The following is an 18,305-nucleotide window of genomic DNA, read 5'->3' on the forward strand; positions in this document are numbered from 1 at the left end:
ACCTCCCTACGAGGTCAAGATTTAGTCTTCCTCTGAGGTCATCAAATTTAAGACTGTCTAGAAGTTTGACATTACACATCCATCATTCTCATATTTCCCTTCATGCAACGCATGTCTTCAACCCTCACTTGGCAGGTTTCATTTCTGTATATCATTCCTCTGCACACACATCTGATAGCGTCTTTCCTTGGTCAACAGTGGTAACGCTCTGCTAGTTAGTAATGACAGACGTTCCCTGAACTTACTCTATCCACTCCTTACTCTTGCAATTATATTAACACCTGCTCCTCCCTGTCATCCAGTGATGCCACTAATTAAATGTTTGGAAAAATAAAGAACGTGAAGCATGAAAACTTTTACCAAAACCACTGGATTCGATAACAAATAATTAGAAAAGGGTTGATATGTCGTAAAAGGAAATGAAACAAAACCAAAAAAACATTTTTACTGTTTTTCGTTCCAAACAAGGCGTAGTGCCACTAAATCATAAGGGGCTACTACTTGGGACTAGATCTGTAGAGATACTATGTAGGGAGTTGAGCAGCAAGATGTCTGTTCACATTACACTTGAACTTCTGCATGTCAGTACAGTCAGGGAAGCAAATGCTTGGGAAGGTCTAGCAGTTTGACAGAAAAAGCTATTTGAGTAGAAGACTTTTCGGTATCTAGAGATTTCTACAGTGTAGGGGTGGGATTTTGCTGTTTGTCGGGTTTGTTGGGGGTATTTACGTTGACGGCTTAGGATGCTTTGAGTTCGTCTGAGCACTTACCATTAAAGCACTTGTAAAATAGGCACAGGGATGCCACATTAAATATACATGCATATTATGCTGAGAAACCCTATTTTTTTTATAAATCTTTTTTTTTTCTGTGTGTGCTCAAATTTTTTGGTCCTTATTTAGAATTCAACCTAATTAAAAAAAACAATAAACAAAAGGTACGTTACTCATAACAGAACGCGATGTCATATTCGAAAAATCACTTTAATTGATTAAGTAGTTTTAATTTTAACTAAGAAAATCAAATTTTATGAGTAAGCAAAATAGGGATTGTCTCGCGTCGCCATTTTATAAAAAAAATACAAGGGCAGATAAGTCCACAATAATTCAAAGTTGCGAGATCAGCATTGCAATGCTACCGATTTCACATTAATCGCTTTAAATTGTTTCAAAATTATTTTCTTTATAAAAAAATAAAACTGCTTGATCAAATTACGTGATTTTTGGAATATAACATTTTTGTTCCGTGACGGGTATGTACATCATGAAGATTTTACTGTGTTTTTTTGTGTGTTCTTTTTTTTAATTTTTTTGGTCAGATTGAAAAAGAAGTGCCATCTGTTAGCGAATGCTCATCAGAGCAAAGTAACGGGTTCGATCGTAGCTGATATACTCAATTGTGACAAATGAATATGCTGTAATATTAAACCTGTTTATACAAGAAACAATAAGGAATCCAAAAACTGTGATGATTAAAAAAAATAAATAAATAAAATATCAAGATTCTCGCCACGCTCCTTCATTCCATGGTTGAATAATACGCCAGACATAATTCACGTCCATTCTTTATTTTATATATATATATATATATATATATATATATATATATATATATATATTAAATATATATTTATCATCTGGGACGGGAAATCTTTCTCAGCATGTATCAATCGGCTTAAAATCATACTACTGAGCTGTTGTCCTATAAACGGTTTGTTTGTCTAATGACCACCTACCACTTGTCTTGTTTTCCTTCTCGCTCGTGCCAATTTATTTATCCATCCCCTGGTGCTTTAAATCGTTCCTGGTTTCATTATTTGCTCTGCCTATTATTCGAGACGGGTCTTTCTAAGATATGCTACATCTTCGTATACTTATACTTCTTCTTCCCCCCCCTCTCTCTCTCTCTCTCTCTCTCTCTCTCTCTCTCTCTCTCTCTTTCATCCTTTTCCCGGTGTCATATCTTTTGAAGCATAGGCATATCAAGAAAACACCTTACTCAAAACATACCAGCAGTTCTGCAGAGGCTCGCTCTCACCTCGGGCATAGTTCGTTTTACTACGACTTGAGATTTCTTTAGAACTTCCTTGAGCAGATAAATGTTTTTACTTTTCTTGTATGATGGACTTTCGCTACAATCAAGGTGAGATTATTTTGTCTTTTTTTTTTATTATAATTAGGCAGGGATCTGTTTATTTCAGATTTAACTTATTATTATTATTATTATTATTATTATTGTTGTTGTTGTTGTTGTTGTTGTTGTTGTTGTTGTTGTTGTTGTTGTAATAGTAGTAGTAGTAGTAGTAGTAGTAGTAGTAGTAGAAGAAGAAGAACTAACTACAGAGTGACTGGAAAGTAATTCCGAGTTTGTTTTACAATCCACAGAGGTACGAGAAAATGTTCAAAAAGCAAATATGTAACAAATAGATGTTATCAAAGGCAAGATAAGTTACTCTTCTACCTACCTGGAAAAGTTTTTAGTGTTTTTACGCACTGTTAAACGTTTAATTGGATCGAAAATCATACAGTGTTTATCGACACGTGTGAACAAGAAAAATGGCGGCGAGGTTCACCTCTAAATATGTAAAGTTTGGAAAATGAGTTAAAACTAAAAAATTATACAAAAAACTGTTAAAAACGTTAAAAATCGTATTTAATTCTTGATAATATTAAATAATATAAATGATCATTTGACCCCCCAAGAACGAATCCTTTTATTCTAAATGTTAGATATTATTTTTCCAGGTTTAATCTGATTAAAAAAATACCATTTTGTAGAAGTTTATTGCGTGTTCTTGAACTTTTAACTAGATATACAAATATAAAAAAAATTGCCGTTTATATAATCAACTAGCAGGACGATTCAGCATTGCCCGGAGTAAAAGTGTAACATAGTTCTAGTCAAAACTCCATCTCTCTACTTCTCTCCCCAACCTCATCTTCCTCCTCATCCCAACCCATTCTTCTCTTGATAGACATACACATGGACAACTATTCTTTATAAAATAGACTCCTCAGGTAATTTCTTTGCATTTTTTCCCCAAATCAGTACACAGAAAAACCGAACTCATCTCCCCTCCCCTGCCGAAACCCAATTAAACCCTAGAAAATGAATTTTTTTTTTTACTGAATTTTACAATTGTCTTTTGTATTAATTATCCTGGGCAACATCGATCAAGAATTTATGGGTTTTGTTTTGTAGTTCTTGACTTTTAGCTGGACATACAAACATACACACAAACAACTACTCTTTATATAATAGATTTTCTTGGAATCATATGTATCTCCCTCAACATTTATAATTCTTCCTTGACAATTACAATTCTTCCACTTGAGAAATTTAATCTAAATTTATTGGGAAACTAACCTGGGTGCCCGGCATTGCCCGGGTGTTTGGAGGTGTGTGTTGAGCAAAGGAAAAAAAAGTGGTAGAAGGCAGGCAGGCTCGAACATGTGACGCGAAGGCGTGAAAGGATGTGAAAGAAAATCTGACGTCTTACCGCTACTCCATGACGCGACCGGAAGTTCAGAATGTTAAAATTAGGCAAAGTCAATCCAACTGATACAATAACTTGCAAAAATGGCTTGCAATAAAATCAACCCCTCCTTATAGAAAACTGCCCAGTTAGGGTGAAGGAATTAATGTTTTTGGCCAATTTTTCGATATTTGTCGTCCGAGACGTCAGCTTCAAAATGATACCGATCTTGTGAAAACCCGTTGCCTCTGTTGAAAGTTTTACACATACATACATACATACATACATTTAAACAGACAGGTGAGATTTATATAATAAATGTTTGTTTTATTGATTCGTGTATTTAATTTTAATTTTGTTTTTTTCTTTTTTTTTAGGTCAGCAACAATCTGTTTATGCGAGGATAACTGTCATTTTTTACGTGTTGATAAAGAAGATTTCAATAGAATACTGAGGGTAAGTTAAAACACGATTATCTCCCTTGTAAGTTTTTAATGTTTATCGCCATTACACGGACGGAGATATTGTGTGACCATCTTTGTTTCATTTGCTTGTTTATATGTTTTATTATTAACAGAATTATACAAACCATTGAAACGATTTTTTTTCTACTGTGAATATTTTAACGATCATCTCTAACTGCATATAGCACGCACTGGATAAAGCATACAGTATCACTGGACGAATGCTAAATGCAATTAGATCTTTCTTAGACGAGAGGAAACTCAGGGTTGTCCTTCTAGAACGTACATCCAAATAACAAACTAATGCATGAGAACCTCAAGGGTTGATCTTGGACATTTATTATTCCTGATATTCAAACGATCGTCTTGATAAAATTGTGTTTGAAATGGGTAGTTTTGCTGATAATAAAACACTCTATAATAAACATAAGGGAAAAACGAACGTACACATATCTAAGGCAATTGTAGAAACCTTAGAAAATGATCTCCAGTCTGTAGTAGTATCAAGCGTAAATGTACAGTAACATTTATTGCTACTAAGACTAAGCTTCTTTCCTTTAACAAATTAGCTCCAGATAAAGGTTTCAAGTCTGTATATTTAGAGGTTACTTCCCTTGAATCATATTCAAGCTATCTTTGCTGAATTATATTAGGCAACAATAGAATGAACTCTTCTCTTTAAATATGCAAAAAATATCACGCACGTTTGAGATTAAAAGAAACCGTCATCCTCTTTCTGTCATTGGGTGGCTGTGATACTTGTGACAGAAGGGCGCAGCTATGTCGTACATTCAGGTAAACTCAGAAATAGGTGTCTGAGAACTTCTACGATTTCATCAATCCAAACCTTTATATTCCTGCACCGCGCCCCCCCCCCCAAAAAAAATCACCTGATTGCAGCCCCAAGTGGTAAATAATTGATGTGTTTTTAAGATTCAAAGTGCATTTGTTACAATATTTTTAGCATAATAATATTGGGTATGATCACAAACATTTGGACGATTATATTTATAGCCAGGGGTAATAAGAATGAACCAATCAGGTACCAGAATTGTTGTATAAAATAAGCTGAATCTCTCCAAATTTTTCAGTCAGTTTTTCGTCTTGACAGAAGAGAACCACTACTGATTATGATTGGATTAATATAACCATTTTTTACCTGGAATTCTTTACAATGCAAAACTTCTCTGACTGGTTTGATATTGCTTATTTTTGCTTGGGACAAGTACAGTTAATATTCGCAATTGGATCATTTTCTTTTCCCTAAATTATCTATTTTACCATCCGTTTTTGCATCATTTTTCTATTATAAGAATGGCCCAAGAGCTTTATTTAGGGGATCATTTGCTGAATACAGCTCCCTTAAAGAAGATGTCTTGAGCTTCCACCACGGCTTCCTGGTGAGACTTGGATCTCATGCACATATCTTCATAAAATACAAGCATCTTTTAGAGAACACAATGAAGTTTACGTCTCTTCAACAATGGAACCGTAACTATCTGAAGTATGCTGAGATTCGTCTATTGATAGACTTTGATGGGTAGCCTACATTTACGGCACTTTAAATTCACTTGGAACTAATTCAACACCCCTCTAGCAGATGCTGTCACAGATTCAGATTATAGCGGGTCGGGATCAATCTCAGATGTCATTCATGCTATGCTGACTTCCACTCGTCTTTATGTCAGAATATTGATTGCAATTCAAAAGAAGAATGACCAAAATGCCTGACAGGGATTTAGTTAAGAGAAATTATTTAATTCTATGGGAGACCCAACTAATCTATTTTTTTTTTCCTTGAATTTTTTTAATGCTTATCATGACCACGTGATGACGCTATTGTTTCCAGCCATGTTTGTTTTGTTTGCTTTTTTATGTATTTGTTTATTAACTGAAATATACAAACTATCGAAAGAACATTCTTTTTTGCTTTAGTAGAAATACAACACATAAATCACTGAACCTATTAAATTCTAGTTCAGCTCTAGATAAAGGTAAATCGGCTCTGTATATTTAGGTGCTACTTCCCTTGAATCATACGAAATTTATCTTTTCTGAATTATACGTTAGTAATTTTTAAAATGGGTGTCTGTGTAATGACCACATACAAATGATGCAACAGATTTATTGAACAAGTCACAATGGAAATTATAATATTTTAAACCACTGTCTGTGCAATGATAGTCTCTCGAGTTGACGCCACATGGTTATGTCTCAAGGTGTCATGATGGACTTTCTCTACTTCTCAAACTAAGGGCGATCACACATTATTCTGTCTTTTCTTAGATTGACCCTAACATTATACTATGCAACAAGAGAATGAACTCTTCTGTTTTGAAATACAAAAAAAAACAAAAAAAAAGAAAACACCAGGATTAAGATCAAGTCTCATCGTCTTTCGTGCATTGTGTGGCTACAAGAAAGTGATACTTGTGGCAGAAGAACTCAACTTTGTGTCATACATTCCGGTAAATCCAGTTTTGTGGTAGAACCAAATTAACATGTTGTATAGCTGTGTGTTTATTATCTACATCATACTTATATTTTCTTGATAAATTAATAGACATATATAAATGTATGTACGTTATGTTTGTGGTAAATGTCTGTATTAACCGTCGTGACTCATTTAGTTTTATAGGTGCGTTCGTGTCAACATATATACATATACACATGACAAAATACCTGCTCTGTTGCTGCTTCTGGGGAATCCTTCAACCATCTTGGGGAGCCCGACCTGTTTTAAGGAAGATGCTTCACAAGATGTAGATGAAGACGTAGGATTTTATATATTTTATTCACTCCCAGGTATTTTTCACAGCAGAAGGGAGTGATCGACGGATTCTCAGCTTGTAGGATTTTTTCTATGTGTCCATTCTGAGGGGAGACCCGTTCAGTCCATCTGTCTTTCTCGACATCTCTAACTCAACTCAACACTATGTTTGTGCAAACTGGAACGTGTGACACCTGACACGTTACGTCCGTCCCCTTTCGGATACTTTCCGGTGCAAACTGACTGGTCACAGAGTTTGACAAAGTTTGACAACCTGCCAAAACATAATGATTTAAATCTCTGTTGTCCACTCATCACTAGATAGATAGATAGATAGATAGATAGATAGATAGATAACAGACAATTAATGCTTCTACATGACCATTATCTAACACCAGAAGTGGTTGTCTAAGAACTTCTACGATTTCACCAGTCCAAACATCTGCACCCCCCTCCTTCCAAACTCGCCTGATTACAACCCCAATTGATCCTAACTTCTACTGGTCTTGATGTCGGAATATTGCTTTCAGTTCAAAAAAGGAATCCCTACTATTATATAAAAGTCACTTTGTGTGTGTGTGTGTGTGTGTAAGTGAGTTCCTTCCTCATAGGTTCCGAAACAGCTAAGCCTATCTTTTGCAAACTTTACACAAAGGTAATTTATATGTCTGGCAGTGTTCTTAATACGTTTTGTACAGAAATTCATCTGATAAGTATCGAAAATCGAAAAAAAAAAATCTGATCTTAAAAGTAGGCTTTCTTCTCTTATAGATAAAAAAGAATTTTTACGGGGGAATATTTTACCTTACACCGGTATAATCTTGGCCAGTGTAGCGTAAAATATTCCCCCGTAAAAATTCTTATCCATCTATAAGAAAAGAAAGACTATTTTTAAGATCGTCAAGCCCAAATATCAGCTGATGTGATATTGTAAACAAACACAGACCGAATTTTATTAACGACATTATTATTTTTATTTTTATTTTTTTTTTTTTTTGCGAATTAGTCCACCGGGTAAATTATTGCTCGTAATATATGATAATCAATAGAGAATTTATTCTATAATAATACAAACACAATCTGGATGAATCAAAATATCATGTTTAAGCATATTGTATGAGCAGGCGGCGAGGTGGTCACCATGTAATTCAGACATAGCTCTACATGCATTATGTTAAAAACTTGTGGGGAGGAGGGTGCCCGGCTTTGCCCGGGCGAAAATACGTTTAAATATAATATTTTAACCCGTCCAGATTTTGTAAATATTATTATAGAGTTGTGATTTCAAAAGTAAAAAAAAGTATTTAGGTGCCATCAGCTAGAATCGAAAGCAAATCTGTAGCATTCAAAGCTGGTGACGTTACCACTGTACCAACGTGACATGCATATCAACCAATTAGAAATTAAAAATAAACTAAAATGAATGTACGAAATGTTTAACGAGTTTTCAATTTCGACCCATTTTTGTCCCCCTTAATCCAATTATTTGAGGGCCATAGCACTGCTCTGTGATTTTCTGAGGAAATAGTTAAAAAAAATATGGAGACAGACAGACAGACCGACCGAGAGACAGACAGACCGACATATAGCCGTTTATATATTAGATGATTTAATTTTAATCAGGGAAGACTCAACTAATCTATTTTTTCTCCATCACTTCTAAACACCAACCCTGTCTAATAAAACAAAACTGGCAGTTACAGATGTTAGTGCGGTTACCAGAGTTAGTTCAGAGACCTTCTGGCATTACTAACCAGAAGAGCGTTACCACTGTTGACTAAGAGAAGAATTTATCAGGCATATGTACACGTAGTGTTATGATGTATGGAAGTGAAACCTAGTCAGTGAAAGTTGAGGACATGCGTTGCATGGAGAGAAATGATATGACAATACATACTCCTGACGAACTTGACAAGCAGCAAAATTCTACCCCTTCGACAGGTCATGGATACAGCTAGTTTATAATGAAATCATGAAGTAGAAAATAATTTGTTTCTGTTGTACCATTCGAAAGCTTGTCGAAATTGTCGTATCCTTCGAAATCAACAAGATAGTAAATTAGGCAAAGAAAGAATAGACAGCGCGATATTTTAATGAAAAAAGGAAACGTTTATTTTTATCCTAGCAGGGGGGACGGAGACTTGATCAGTCGTAAAATATGCTTAATATATTTTCATTCATGCCGACTTCGTATTTATTATTACAGAGCCAATTCTCTAAAGAATATTATATATATATATATATATATATATATATATATAATTTGTACTGACTTCAAAAGTTTTTTTTAAAAAAAAGGCTTCGGTGTCATCAGCTAGAATCGAAACCTAAACATTTCGCACTCCAGCTGCATTCCCTACCGTTTGAGCTATCAACAGATAGATAAGACTTAAAATTAAACCACTTCACACTATGAATGAATTTGCGCATGCGCAAAAGTAATAAAAAATATGTCGGCAAGTTGAAATAAACATTTTGCATTTCACCTTGCCGACGTATGTCTGTACATGTTATTCATCCATCCAAACAATGATTTTACTCGTTCTTGGTGCGTGATTACTATTTCCTGTTAATTTTAATGTTATGTAACCAGTAGTTTAAGAGTTTATCGGTTAAATATTTTCACACACACACATATACATCTACTGTTTTATATATAGAGAAAAGTTAAAATAAAGGAGAGACAGGCTTAAGGTCCAAAGCAAAAATCAATGTTCAATACAGTGCTATTGAATATATACTTGTCCATGGAAAAATTCATAATTATGTTAACACACCGGTTCTTGCGAAATCACTGAAGTTAAGCAACATTGAGTCTGGTCAGTACCAGATGGGTGACCATTTGGGAATATCAGGCGCTATACATAGGGGTTATCAACACCTCCCTGCAAGAGTTGCAAAAACCAACGTTGCCATCTCTCCTCCCAGGGATATACATGAGACTATGGGCTACTTGTGAATTTCATACTTCCATGAAACTTCCTCCTTCAAAATTAGGGTTAGTGCTGTAGTTTCACTTTTTTTCTTTTTTTTTACCAAGTTCAGAAACGGAAAAAGGAGCTAAAAGTATTCTATTAGAATACCATTGTAATCATCATCGTTTTACATGCTGGCATGCGTTGAACGGCTTTTGAAATTAATTTTCAAACTTAACCTATCTCTGACCAGGTCTTTATTTATCCCTCTTTCTCTCAAGTCCATTTTTAGCACTTTCCTCCCATGTTTTCCATGATCTTCCTCTGTGAACTGAACCTGCTACTTTAACTGTTCTACATCAACTAACCAAAGAATACTTACCCATTCTTTCAATGTGACCATACCATCAAAGTCTACTCTTCTGCACACATCTCCCTTTACTCTCAAGAATTTGACCTTCCTTTGAGGTTATCAGATCTTCACCACTCTCATTACATATTATTTTTTATTTATTTAGATTATTTTACTCCCCCGCCCCCCCCCCCCAAACAAGGCATATTGCCACTTGGGGGAAGAGGAGAGAGAGAGAGAGAGAGAGAGAGATGTAAAGAGAAGGATAGCGATAATCTATCTTGTTAGTCAGGTTCCCGGGTTGGTTCGGTTGTTGTGTTTCACGGCGTATCAACCCCTTTCCCACCTAATCTAGTTATTTTGGAAACAGTTTTTGTGTTTCAAGTTCTTTATACCTTCAAATATATATTTGTAGAGTTTGATTTGCTTGCTTTACGGCATATCAACCCTTTTCGGGTTATTTAATGCCGAATCCAGTTATTTTGTAGAATGTTTTTATTCTTCAAGCTCTGTGTATCTTAAATCGATAGTTTGTAGTGTTTGGTTTGGTTGTTTTATAGTGGATTTTATCGTTTTTGTTCCCTGCCCTGCAGAACATGAATGAGTTTTGCAATGGGAGAGAGAAAAGGGCTACAGTATTGATATTTATTAATATTTAGTATATTTTAAGTTAGGAAACCAGTCAGGAAGTGGGGGAGATAGAAAGAGAAAGGGGAAATGGGAAGAAGAAGAAAAGGGGAGAAAAGGTGGGTTGTTTTTGTTTTTGGTTTTGTAGAACATAATTAAGTTTTGCAAAAGGAAGTAGAAAAACAAATGCATCAATGTTAGGTGCATTTCGTCTCAGGAAGCTAATATCTTCAGACATCCTGATCTGGTAGCACCAGCTATGTTCCTGGGTAACGCCAATTATCACTGCTAGTTTTCAGTAAATCCTCATGGGATGTATTATAGAATGATATAAAATTTGCCATAAGAGACTGTTCTGTTTTTTTGTTTTGTTTTGTTTTTTTGTTTTGTTTTTCCCCCAATTGATATTGACCAGGATGTAACTTGAACTTTTCTTTTACCATTTTTTTTTTTTTTTCTTTGAATGTATTTTAAGATTTTTTTTCCCCGTCGTCTTCATTTTTTTTTTTTTTCTGCGAAATAAAAAACTGTTCATTTTTTATTTTCACATTTAATTTTAGGATGTGGAAGCCAACACAGTCCGCTTAAACGAACACGGACAAGATGTCCTTGTCTTAGAGAAAATGCCGACCAATGTCCAAGCACAAGATGGATCCATCCAATCCCATTATAAGTAAGTGACCAATCCTTTTAACCAAAAAGAAAAAAACACTTTCGGGCATGTTTTACTATAAACAACAAACAGAAGAAGTGGTCCAGAAACAAAGAAATATTACCAAAGGCAAGATAAGCTATCCTTCTACTTACCTGGATAGGTTTTTGGTGTTTTAACTTATTTTAAAGCGTTTATTATGTTTGAAGCGCAAGTAGTACCAAACGCTTAAGTTAAAATAGCAGGAAAGATGACGGACATAAGGCTTCCACCTTTGGAGTTGGGAGAATTGTTCAAAACTCTAAAATAAAACAAAATACTGATAGAAATCCTCACAATAAATGTCACGGTGATATTTATTCAGTAGATATCTACCATTATTTGTATTTATTTTCAAGTTTTGAACGACCAATAATATACCAACTTTGTGGGTCTTTATTTTGTATTTTTTTACTTTTAGATGAACACACACACGCACACACACACGGACAATTGCCTTTTACATAATAGATTATACTAAAACTGAGTTAATCAATATTTGCTTCTCTAAGGCCTTTTTTTAATATACTTTAATGCAAAATATATACAAAAATAAGACATAGTTCTGGGATTGTGTTATATTTGAAAACCAAGTTCTATTTTAATTGTACTAATTAGTTCTAATTTGCAGTTATTTCGCAAAGTCTCTTACTAAGTGTCTGTCTATAACTCTCACCCTCTTTTTAATTGTATCTTATTTCAACTTCACTATGTTTTTTTGTTTCTTTTTTTTCCCCCCAGATACTCTGTGATGGCTGGAACACCAGAGAAAATCTTAGAACATCTTTTAGAGACAAGAATGGAGAAAAACGAATCCGATGGTAAGTACCGGGATTTATCCTTAGCTCCAAAGTTAAGAGTCTTGACCATTATTGAAACGGCTCCCCTCCTCCTTGTGGACTGTGGTATGTTGCTGGTCCTGTGCAGTTCTAGGAGCTCCACTCTCCCAGGCTTTTCCTTCTCTCTTTGAGAAGGGGTTTGCTTATTGCTAATTTCCAGGGAATTCCAACTGGGCAGCCCTTGCATTTGTTTTGCAGGCCAGAGTGCTTCTCCTTAAGAGCGCTGGCTCTTCAATCCCATTTTCTGACCCTTGTGTCACATCTTCTCATGGTCCTGGATATGACCTTAAACTATATCCGATGGTGAGGCTCAATCTTGCGGGCTTTGGGGAGTGTGGAGCCACCCTTTAATTTACATTGCTCCCAGGTCCCAGGTTCACTCTAAGCTGGAGTGGTAATACCTGTTAGGGTCCCAACTATGGGTTAAATAGAAACTGACTTGAAAAAAACTATATTCTATTAAAAAACTTTTCTTGAAAATAACTGGATCTAGCATTAAATAACCTGAAAAGGGTTGATATGCCATAAAACAAAAACAACCAACACATCTTCTCGTGGTTGTAGGGAGATAAATAAGAATTCTGATGGTAAGTACACTATTTTACCATCCTTGCTGACAAATTTAATTAAAACAACTTCAGTGGCACAAGAGTTCTTGCTGAAATGGAGATTTGGTGTCTGTCTGGAACCGAAGCTATGTCACATAAATAATGGCGATTTTAATTTTTTTTTTTTTTTTTTAACTAGAAATTCTCATATTTTCACATTTAAAAACAAAAAAAAAATTATAAAGTTTTTATTTGTAAAGAAGTTCTTTTTTTTTTTCTGTTGAATATGTTTTTTCTCTACCTGTTCATTTTGACGGTCTTTCTTTCACTTATTTTGTTTCTTTATATGCTTGACTCCATTGCATTATACGTTCTTTAAAAGTGGATCGTTGTTATCATATCCCAAAGCACATATTCTCAAATTGTTGTAGAACAGTGAACAGTGCTTTATTTTTTATTTTAATATCGAACTTAGTGTCTATACCCCATGATGATGAAAAGAGTTGATACCAATACGAATATAACATATATATTATAACCTATGTATATTGTTTTTAAAATATAATCATCCACTGACACGTGTTTTGTCGTCTACGACTCATCAGAGTGGCTGAATCTGATGAGTCGTAGACGATGAAACACGTGTCAGTGGATAATTATTAGTATCGGGACGATTCCTAAATTTTTTCTGATTTCGATTCCAGGAAAATATTGATTAACAATTCCGATACCAAGTACGATTCCGATTCCTGTGAAATTGTTGTTTTGAAATATACCATTATATAATCGAAAGTTTTTGTGTAGCGAAAAAATTTGGTACAGCGAAAAAGTGGAAATATAATTGTATTTCCACTTTTTCGCTGTACCGAATTTTGATGTTGATAAAAGATTGAATGAACATGGAACAATAATTATTACAAATATTTTAGTGTTTCATTATATATATATATATATATATATATATATATATATATATATGAGACATTTTGTCTGAGTGTGTATGAATAAATCAGAGTCTATTTTCTGTTGGCTGTTTTTGAACCCCCAGTCAACGACGGGTACTTTTGCTAGTATATATATATATATATATATATATATTAGCAGGGAGGCCCGACACTCGATGTTGTCCGGGATTGAATGAGGAAGAACAAATGTCTGAGTGTGTGTGAATTCGTTCTCTGTGAACTCTTAGGTCGATATTTTTGAAATTTCACACCAATGTACTTTATATGTCTGGGAGTTTTCTTAGATATGTTTATTATTGGAATGTCTACAATAAATATCTAAAATCAATAATCGAAAAGTCCGATTTTGACAAAGTTAACACCCTTATACAGCCTAACATCACAAGTGTATTTGAGAAGTCTTATCACCACACAAGCATAAGGGCCCAGCATATAAAATCAACAGTTATTTTAATAAGACGAAGGCTCGCACGAAATAAATGTTTCTGTTTAGAACACAATTGAAACATGATACTTGACTTTTACATTTTAAAGCTTAATTCAAGCCATTATATAAAAATAATTTCATAACATCAACAGTAGATTCTCTACAGTGCAACGTAAGCTGCAATGTATTGTGGACTAAGTTGTTGCAGGGAGGTATGTGAAGCTTCCTGGGTCCCAACTAGAGCAGGCAATCGATTTAATTGAAAAATAGGCGATTTCAGCGACTTCAATGGCAATAAAATATGGGAGTGTAAAACATGTGTTCTTCCTCATTCAATCCCGGGCAACATCGAGGGTCGGGCCTCCCTGCTATTATATATATATATATATATATATATATATATATACTAGCAAAAGTACCCATCGTTGACTGGGTTTAAAAACAGCCTACAGAAAATGGACTCTGATTTATGAAAGTATGATAGGTTATGAAAAGGAAGGGTTGTAAAGAGATAGCTTCGAATTTAGGGGTATCAAAACCAAAGCAAAATATGAAAGTAAAAATAAAATAGATAAACCCCATAATTTATTATACCATACCTCTTCACACTGAAACACTTATCACAATATTCTGTGGATCTATATTAAAAAACCTTGTTAAACTTTGTTACATATTTCCATTCTATGGAGGTCAGGTGCGAACGAACACCCCATAATTTTATTATACCATATTTCTTCAAACTGAAACATAATTATCAAAGTATACTTACGCAGATAGATATGAAAAGTCTTTATTAAAGTTTGTGCCTATTTCCATTCTATGGAGGCCAGGCGCGAACGCAGACCCCACAATTTTATTATACCATCCCTATTTAAGTTAAAACATACTTATCAAAGTATTCTTATGTACATCTATATCAAAAACAATTGTAAACGTTTTTTTTAATTTTAAAATTTTTTATTTCCATACTTTGTAGACCAGGCGCGAACGTAGACCCCACAATTTTAATGAACCACCGTTCTGCCAGATCAGATATATCCATTCCTGTGTCTCGATACATCTTCTATCATTATATGTAATCAGTTTTTTAAAATAGTCAACCATATAGGAGCCTATTCGTGACCACACACACATACACACACACACACACACACAGACATTCAGCTTTATATTATAGATATTTAGGGTGACCCAAAAAAACGGGCCCCAACTCTAATTAGGGCCCGTTTCTTAGTGTTTTGTCCGAATGAAATAAAACTTTGGTCATAACTAGTTTATTATATTCAAAACATCACATCAAAACACTAGGGTCTTTGGCCTTTTTTTCTCCGTTCTACAGCATATGTTCTAGACGGCCTCCATTTAGCTTTTGTTATTTTGGGGTCACCCTGTATATATATATATATATATATATATATATATATATATATAATATATATATATATATATATATATATATATACAGAGAGACCCTATCATATCAAAGAACCTACTGTTGATTTTATATGCCAGGCCTTTCTGCTTGTGTGGTAATAAAACTTCTCAAATTCACTTGTGATATTAAGATGTTGACTCTAGTCAAAATCGCCTGTTCCATCTTTCATCGGATTATTTCGGTTATCAATTATCGATACTTATCAAAGGCATTTCGATACAAAACCTATCTAAAATCACTGCCAGGCGCATAAAGTACTTCAGTGTGAAATTTCATAAAACTCGGCCCAGCCGTTTTCGAATCTATAGGGAACGAACTCACAATCTCACACACATACACACACAGTTCATCTTATATAATAATAGAGATAAAAATAGAGACTATATATATATATATATATATATATATATATGTTTTGAGAAAGAAAAACCGAAGGATTTATAAAATGGTGATCAACGTTTCGTCCCTATTGCAGGGGACATCATCAGGATATGAAAAGGAGAAATGCAGGCGAAAAAACGATCATCGATCATACGAGGGTGAAAAACAAATAATATTAAAATCCTACCCATTTTGGGCAGAAACTATAAATGTGCGTGTGGGAAGGTTGGATTATTCAATGTATATGATATCCTGATGATGTCCCCTGCAATAGGGACGAAACGTTGATCACCATTTTATAAATCCTTCGGTTTTTCTTTCTCAAAACAACATAACGTCAACCATCGCTGGTATTTTTATTTTATTTTTACTTATATACTTACTTCATTTAATCACATAAATATACGAAGATATAAATTTATGCGTAAATTTTCAGCATTTGCTTTAACAGTGCCCAATACGTAGGTAGAGCTAGATAGAAAGTTATGAAAATATATATGGCAATTAAGCTACACAGAATATTCCGTGTTTCATTCTCGTGAGAATTCGTCAGGCTTATTTTCATAACTTACTAGAAATATATACTAGCATGGGTGCCCGGCGTTGCCCGGGTGTTTTGAGGTGTATGCTGAGCAAAAAAAAAAAAAAGAAAAAAACTGTCAATTGTTTTAACTTTGACTCCTATTATGACCCCTTAACATTTATTGTTTAGGGATCAAATCAAGTTATTAAGTTAGATCCATGTCCAAGGAACCCATATCTAAAATTTCAAGTGTTTAGACCCAAAATTGTAGGAGGAGTTTGTTAGATTTCTGAAAGGTCAAATCGTTGAACTTTGAACCCTTAATCGCAAAATTTCTGCCGGAAAACCGATCACATCGATTTTCCCAAATCTCAGTACTCTGTATATCAAATTTCGAGTCTGTAGGCTTAAAATTGACAGAGTTATTGCGTAGGGAAATGTACAGAAACACAGAAACACACTTTCACTTTTATAGATATTTATATATCTATAAAAGTGAACGTGTCTGTGTGTGTGTCTGTGTACATTTCCCTATGCAATAACTCTGTCAATTTTTAGTCTACAGACTCGAAATTTGATATACAGGGTACTGAGAAATGGGAAAATCTTAGTGATCGGTTTTCGGCCATAAATTTGTCTTTTAAGGGGTCAAAGTTCAACGATTTGACCTTTGAGAACTCTACCAAATCCTCTGACAATTGACATCGTTGAACTTTGACCCCATAATCGCAAAATTTCTGCCGGAAAACCGATCACTAACATTTCCCCAAATCTCAGTACCCTGTATATCAAATTTCGAGACTGTAGGCTTAAAATTAACAGAGTTATTGCGTAGGGAAATGTACACACACACGCACACACTTTCACACATATATACATGATTGTTTTAATCTTATATTCCTTTGTTTTCTCATTTCAGACCACTTCTTGGAAAGTTTTCTCCTGACTCATGTGATATTTATTCCAACCAAAAAATTATGTCCGGCACTTATGATGCAATATCCTTTTTCTGTTTACTTCCGGTTCTGCTTGTGTGAATTCCCGCAAGTTGACTCTGAAGTGGTTTAATTGGAATCACCCGTCAAGCAGAAAGTGGGGAAAATACAAGTGACCAAGTCCCACTTTTCATTTTCAGTTTTTTTCATATCTTACATATTCAATCTATCTTGTCGGTCTGTTTTATGGCATATCAACCCTTTTGGAATCAGTTAATGGTGAAACACTATCTCTTGCTAACATGAGTAATTGAACACCATTTTATCCATAGATGAAGGTTTACGGTTCATACCTTTCCCAATCGTATTACTGTTTGGCATAAGTGTTTGCTAATAGATTGGTAGACCGGGTTTCAATTCTCGGTTGAGTCATACCAAAGACTCGAGAAATGATATGCAACGTTCCCTTGCTAAACATTTTGCATAAGATGTGGATCAAGGGTAAGTGGAGTAACCTAAGGAAAGGAGTAGCATCCTCTTGTATATCAGTGTGGAAATGAATGAAAAAGCAGCCTTTTGCTGCCCTCAACTATGGTAAACCACTCAGGACCCGTTAACCGGTGTTGCCCGGTGGTAGCATGCATCCTCCCCACGTAAAAATTTAAAATATGACTGTTGCTGTTTTAGTCATTTGCCAAGCCCCAACCTCCTCATGTTAAAAATGGTTTTCAGAATAGACACCCCATTTTGTGCGTGGGGGTGAGGTTGTCACAAAATTTGCTGGAAGGTCCAGAGTATTTTTCAGGACCGGTGAAAATTGAAGACACTCGGCCGTTAGCTATTATTATTATTTCGTTAGCTATTATTATTATTCCGTTAGCTATTATTATTATTCCGTTAGCTGCCGAGAGAGCCCAGGCCCACTTTGTTGAAAATTGTGGGTCAATAAATGCAGAAG

At 34.7% G+C, this 18,305-nt stretch overlaps 1 protein-coding gene across 5 annotated transcripts in view; it reads left to right on the forward strand.

Moving 5' to 3' along the window:
* The window catches only part of LOC145247430 (rap guanine nucleotide exchange factor 4-like), a 1,873,173-nt gene that overhangs the window by 1,800,803 nt on the left and 54,065 nt on the right, over window positions 1-18,305 (forward strand). For all 5 annotated transcript variants that reach the window (XM_080109188.1, XM_080109190.1, XM_080109189.1 and 2 more), the window contains 4 exons: window positions 3,853-3,931; window positions 11,164-11,276; window positions 12,036-12,115; window positions 17,332-17,410. In XM_080109188.1, the coding sequence (XP_079965314.1) occupies window positions 3,853-3,931; window positions 11,164-11,276; window positions 12,036-12,115; window positions 17,332-17,410 (351 nt within the window). The remainder of the gene's footprint in view (window positions 1-3,852; window positions 3,932-11,163; window positions 11,277-12,035; window positions 12,116-17,331; window positions 17,411-18,305) is intronic.

The sequence above is a fragment of the Euprymna scolopes genome, chromosome 25 (assembly GCF_053919585.1).
Source record: "Euprymna scolopes isolate OS-2025 chromosome 25, ASM5391958v1, whole genome shotgun sequence".
Classification (NCBI taxonomy): domain Eukaryota; kingdom Metazoa; phylum Mollusca; class Cephalopoda; order Sepiida; family Sepiolidae; genus Euprymna; species Euprymna scolopes.